Consider the following 5831-nt stretch of genomic DNA (forward strand, 5'->3'; position numbering starts at 1 on the left):
CATTTTCTGGAGCTCTCTGGACCTCAAACAAGATTCCATTACCTTCATTTTCGTACTAAGGACTTCAGTAAGCTTCCTTAACCTCTCTTAATTCAGTTTTATTAGTTTAATGGCCTAAAGTCAAACCCGTCGTGATTAAGGTTAAAACTTAGTGATTAACTACTAATGGTCCAGTCAATTCTCGAATTAGGAGTAGCTTTGAGTTGGTAATTATGTGGGTAATAAACCCTTAAAAGGGCACCCTCTGATTCCCACTCTACGTAGGCAATTGTCGGGTCAAACTTAAATGTAAAAAGTCAACAGAAAGCTAATTTTCAAATAAACACATAATTAACAATGTAGAAGCCATGCAACCTGTTTTATCACTCATATAACTTGGTAATTAGTGTAAGAACATGTCTAAGCGTGTTCAACCAGACAATTTTCAGTTTACACTCGGTTCGGAACCGAAAGTCGCAAAAGTAGACTTTTGCTTTGACTTTCAGTTCTGACCCAATGTAGCATATTTTAGAAATGCCTTAGAGCTCTATTAGGACCAGGTTACATATTAGTTTAACCCTCTATGATTATACAACTTGGTTCCTTAGTTATCCGAATCATATGCATGTTTCCGCTATATGCTTAAATGTTGACCATTATACCCTTTTGACCTAAAACAAGATTTTTACAAATATGAATGGACAAAAACCTTTATTACTGAATTATAAACACGTCCTTAAATTTTCACATCAGTTTGAGGTCTAGATTAGGAGTTATGCTCAATATCGTAATTAAGAAGCTTTTTATTAATTTAACGGCGTAATTAGCATAAAGCCTATCTAAACCCAAATTTTGAAACCAAAATTTTTACCTACTGATGTAATATAATATTTTGTGATTTTTGAAGATTTTTATTTATTTTTAGACTGAGCATAACATAGGGTTATAGCTTGGATTCGGTAATTGTCGGTTATACCCTTTTCGTGCATAAAATTAGTTTTACATAACATTTTGATACCAAACATTTTGCTACTGATTTTATATGATAAATAAAATATTCTAATCACATTCTAATCCAGTCTTCGCTTAATCGCGCGTTTTGAACCGTATATCTTCCTTTAAAACTAACCGGTCTAAGTTTTGGCTTAATTAAGACCCGTTAGAAATCTAATAGGTTATTAAAAACCTTCGTTCCAGATTAGGAGCCCAGTAAAAGCTACTTGCACTCGCTGATTGTGATATATACTGGCTCAGGTAAATACTTTTAACTTATTTTCCGTTATACGGGCTTGGGATACGGTATTATAATAATACCGCTTGGTCGGATATGTAGTTGTTTAAATCGGATTGTGATTGATATATTTACATAACCCGTTTTAATCTGTTTTATTTGGTATATGGCCTTTGGGGGGTTAATGACCATGTCCCGGATATCCTTGGCATCATTCATTGAAATGACCACGACTTAGGTACGGGGTGTAGGCATACACCTGACAGTTGCATATGTAAAAACTGGTAACCCACAATAAGGATTTTTCCTTGTGGGCATTATACCTGTGGTGTGTCAGTTAATATTGTCCGGCTCTTCTAACCGGCCCTGACGGACGACAAATATGTAAAACTGTATACAAGATTATTTTTAAATAATTGTCCCAAGTTATAAAAGATATTTTGTGCTTTGTGCATTCAAATCAATTTTCTTAAACTCTTTTCAAAATGAGTCAGTTAATTGTATTTACCAGTGTAAACTGACGTATTTTCCAAAAAGGCTAAGTGCAGGTACTAGACGGAATAGGCTGGCTACTCCTGGCATCCATAAAGGAGTCTTGCAAGCTTAGATGTTAAAATCTGTTGAACAATGTCCTTTTTATCCTTGATCCGCCTGTGGATCCTTTACAACCGTTTGTAATACTTTGATATTACTTTTCATTCGGTTTGTAATGTGATTTATCTTTCGACTTCCGCTGTGTATTAAACTGTGATAAATTGTCTATGATGATATCAACTACGTCACGATACTCCCCACCGGGCCCACCGGTAATACGTGAAAATATCGGGGTGTGACAAAAAATAAGTGGTTTCTACTTATCTCTCATAAGAAATGTTTTTTCATAAGCATCTAATTGTTAACCTTAGACAGCTTCTTCCGGGTTCTTCTCCCATTAGTGGATAGCTCACCAACGTTAACAACATCAACATCTTGAGCTATCCGCTTTCCATTGGGACTTGATCCAGAATCCTTTTCAACTTCAATGGCTGAAGAGTCGGCCTTAACAGAGATAACATCCTTGCAGCAGATCACAAAACAACTATTGATCTCATTTAATAAAATAATGAGCTCTTTTTAAACATATTAAATATACTTTCAAAAATAAATATTCACCCTTGAAGTTCGTTCAGCAGACACCTGGGAAGATTCTGAAATGTTAACATCTTTAACTTCAGCTACCTCTTGAGTAACATAAAGGATCATAATATATGATATTATATAAAAAAGTGCAGAATCCAGTCTTCGAACCTCAAAAGAAAAATAAATACATTGAAAAAGTAATTTTATATGCTACCTCATCAGTATTTTCATCACCATTACCATCTGCACCAACCAACTCAGCAATTATTTCTGGATCATCACATGTTTTTTGCACGGTATAAACACGATAGTCATTTTTAAAATTGAACTCTAAAACATCAATCTTAAAAGCGACCTTCTTATCAACCAATCGAAATATCTCATAAGGGAAACATCCAGTATCATTCGCCTTCACCTGCCTCTCTCTTATGTCACTCGCCGCTAATCCAAGAAGCTTCTGAACATCTCTATCAAACATAACAAAAGAAACACTACCACTCTCATCCTGCACCCGGACTTGCACCTTGAACTTGAAATATATACAAATGACTAAGTAAACTGCAAAACTATATTCAAATATCAGTCTTAAACTGTTATTTATATAAATAAAACGTTAAATAATCATCATTGCTTACTTTGTGGTGATGGCTATACATTCACTACGACATTTGGGATAAACCAAAGAAGTCGCGGGCAACTGAACAATATCATCCGAAACATTTTCAACATTCTGCAAGTATTCACTTTTACCCATGACCTTCTTGAAACACTTATGACAGGCAGTATAAAACCAACCATACTTTTCTTGCACAATCTTAATTGTCGCAACCACAACACAAGACATTTCCTGTAAAAACAATATATTAACTTGTAATCTATAGTTTGACAAACATGCATGTGATAAACCAAACAAATAACCAAACTATATAAAAAGACGTGAAACCTTTTCTATCTCACTAATCTCATCAACATGTTTCCTCACACCATCAGTTACAAATTCTTTATGCAATGGAAAAACGGTCTGAGACGATAGTATTGTTTGAGAAGTAGAACTACTCCCTTGTCCAAACTTCAGTATAAGACTTTTGAATACCACAAATGATTAGAATTAGTATACAAATAATATGAAACCAACTATTTGAGTTGAACATCTATATACAATAGAAATTACATTGACAAATTACCTCCTCCTTAGCTGATTAACTTCATCAATTTCTTCATTCAGAAACATTCGTGTTGCAAACTATCACTTTGAACTGTATATTCACATACATGCAAAAGTATATAGATATTTAGTCAACCTGTCTTTATATTGGCATAAATAAACAGTATAGCTATGATTTGTAGAAAGCAAGAAAAATTACCTTTCTATTCCTTACACTTTCCATGCTGTATAACAACCATCACATGATCATGAGCTGGAATTTTAGAGATGAACTCCTTAAACTGCAGAGCATAATCATTCCACACAGTACACCGCAAAACCTTACCCCTACATGAAAACAATATTCGTATGACGATACACTAAAGACTAATTTATGACAATTTTTTGGAAACAATCTCTAATATCAAAACTAAATTGAATGAATACCAACACAAAATCATAGAAAATTTATGACATTTATTAAAGTAGTAAATGTGCCATAAATTAACTAACATATTCACTAAGACCATAGGTAATGGTTAATGCCCACTAAGGGGCATTTTTCACCACATCATCATCATAATGCCCTTTTAAAAAAGGTGTAATGGTTAATACCCATTTCATTTATTACTTTCCATTATTTTTCTTCTCTTTGGGAATTATTATAGAAATGCCCCTCACTCTTCATGCCCCTATAATGCCCATGAGTAATGGTGTAAGGGCATTATCAAAATCTTTCATGCCCTTATAAAGCCCCATTACATATGGTCTAAGAATAAACTGCTGATCTCATTTATTACCATGATTCAACATTAGATACAAACACTATAGATCTCATTTATTACCATTACCATGATTCCACATTAAATACGCACATTCTTCATCTTATTTGTTAACATCATTAAATACAAACAATGATTTGTGCATGACTGCACATGTAAACAACAACTTACTCCAAGTCTTGAATATCGATATTGATCTTCTTAGTCTCTTTTGGAGGTCGACCAAAGAATTTAAGATCTCCACAACAAACCACTGATCCAGCAATATCTATATGATCACATTATACAACAGTATAAGTAAAACTCTCTAATTTTATACAGAGAAGACATGATTACAAAATATACACTACCAACACTCAAAGAGTTTAACGCCTCTCCTTGAAGAATATCTTGATAAGCTCTGAAGCTGAAACCATACTCAACACCTTGCCAATATCTCACAGGTGTAACAGTTGTGCATCTATAAAAGTTGATTTTATAAGGCTGTACTACAACTTTATATAAATCTTTATTCTCACCAACACCAAATTTCGACAGAATGACAACATCATCTTCTTGAAGTTATCCATCAAAAACAGGTATCAGATGACTCTTAATACCTGCTTGAATCTTCGCACCCTGAAAAACATTTAAAGAAAGTATCTTTTTAGCATACACCACTACATTATCTGATAGAACAGAAAAGCAGAAATACAAACTACCTTTTCAGCAATGAAGATGAGATCCATTTTGTAACCTTGATTCCATTTTCGAATAATTCTCGCTTTCATCTTACACATATCTTTCCCAGGATTCAAATCGTTAACAAAACTAAGATTGTTACTATCAACTGATATTGACATGCTTCTAATTCGGAATTCGGATTGTGATCAAATTTCAAATTTGAAAATCAGAGAAGACGAAACTGTGATCAAATATGAAGAGGAAAATGAGAAGAAAAACCTTAAATAAGAAAATGATTGACAGGAGTTTGTGAGTGACATGCATTAATTTCAAATCACTTATTCCCATGTATTTTTGAATTTGAATTTGCCGGTAATTAGCCTTAAACATCTGCTGATCTAAAAGCATTTGAGAGCATAACAACAACTGCTGCTGGGTATTAAAGTAAACTCAGATATAAATGAGCAGATGTTTACTTTGGCAGAGGTTTTAGATAGATTTTAAATGATTTTATATATTAGGATTTATGATGCAATAATGACATAAGAAAAACATTGTTTGACAGCCTCTCTGCCTGCCACATCAGCTTTTCTTATGTCATTGGGATTTCTTCTTTTATAGAAAGTATAGATAGATATAATATAATATAATATAGGTAAAAGATCAAATACAAATAAAGTTAACGTACAAAATGTACGAACTGAAGGAAAAGACAAAAAAACGCGGTGACATTTTTTGTAATTATCAGTAACTATCAAAATTACTCTACAAATGATCATGTAGAGTAATTTTGATCTTTTGTAGAGTAATTTTGTAAAATGTTCTTTTAGAGTAATTTTGTTCTAGTATGGTAATTATCAAAAATACTCTACAAGTGTATCAAAATTACTCGGCATCAAAATTACTTTATAAG

General features: G+C 33.2%; 1 protein-coding gene across 1 annotated transcript; it reads right to left on the reverse strand.

The window, feature by feature from the left end:
- Positions 1 to 2098: 2098 nt before the first annotated feature.
- On the reverse strand, positions 2099 to 5097 carry LOC110934004. Its single transcript, XM_022177201.1, has 11 exons — positions 4957 to 5097; positions 4855 to 4873; positions 4606 to 4809; positions 4427 to 4523; positions 3731 to 3821; positions 3514 to 3572; positions 3273 to 3411; positions 2965 to 3176; positions 2544 to 2919; positions 2363 to 2428; positions 2099 to 2266 (listed from the first exon to the last, which is right to left on the reverse strand). Exons 1-11 carry the CDS (start codon positions 5095 to 5097, stop codon positions 2099 to 2101), a joined length of 1572 nt encoding a protein of 523 aa, XP_022032893.1.
- Positions 5098 to 5831: the final 734 nt, after the last annotated feature.

This window comes from Helianthus annuus, chromosome 4, assembly GCF_002127325.2.
Source record: "Helianthus annuus cultivar XRQ/B chromosome 4, HanXRQr2.0-SUNRISE, whole genome shotgun sequence".
Taxonomy (NCBI): Eukaryota; Viridiplantae; Streptophyta; class Magnoliopsida; order Asterales; family Asteraceae; genus Helianthus; species Helianthus annuus.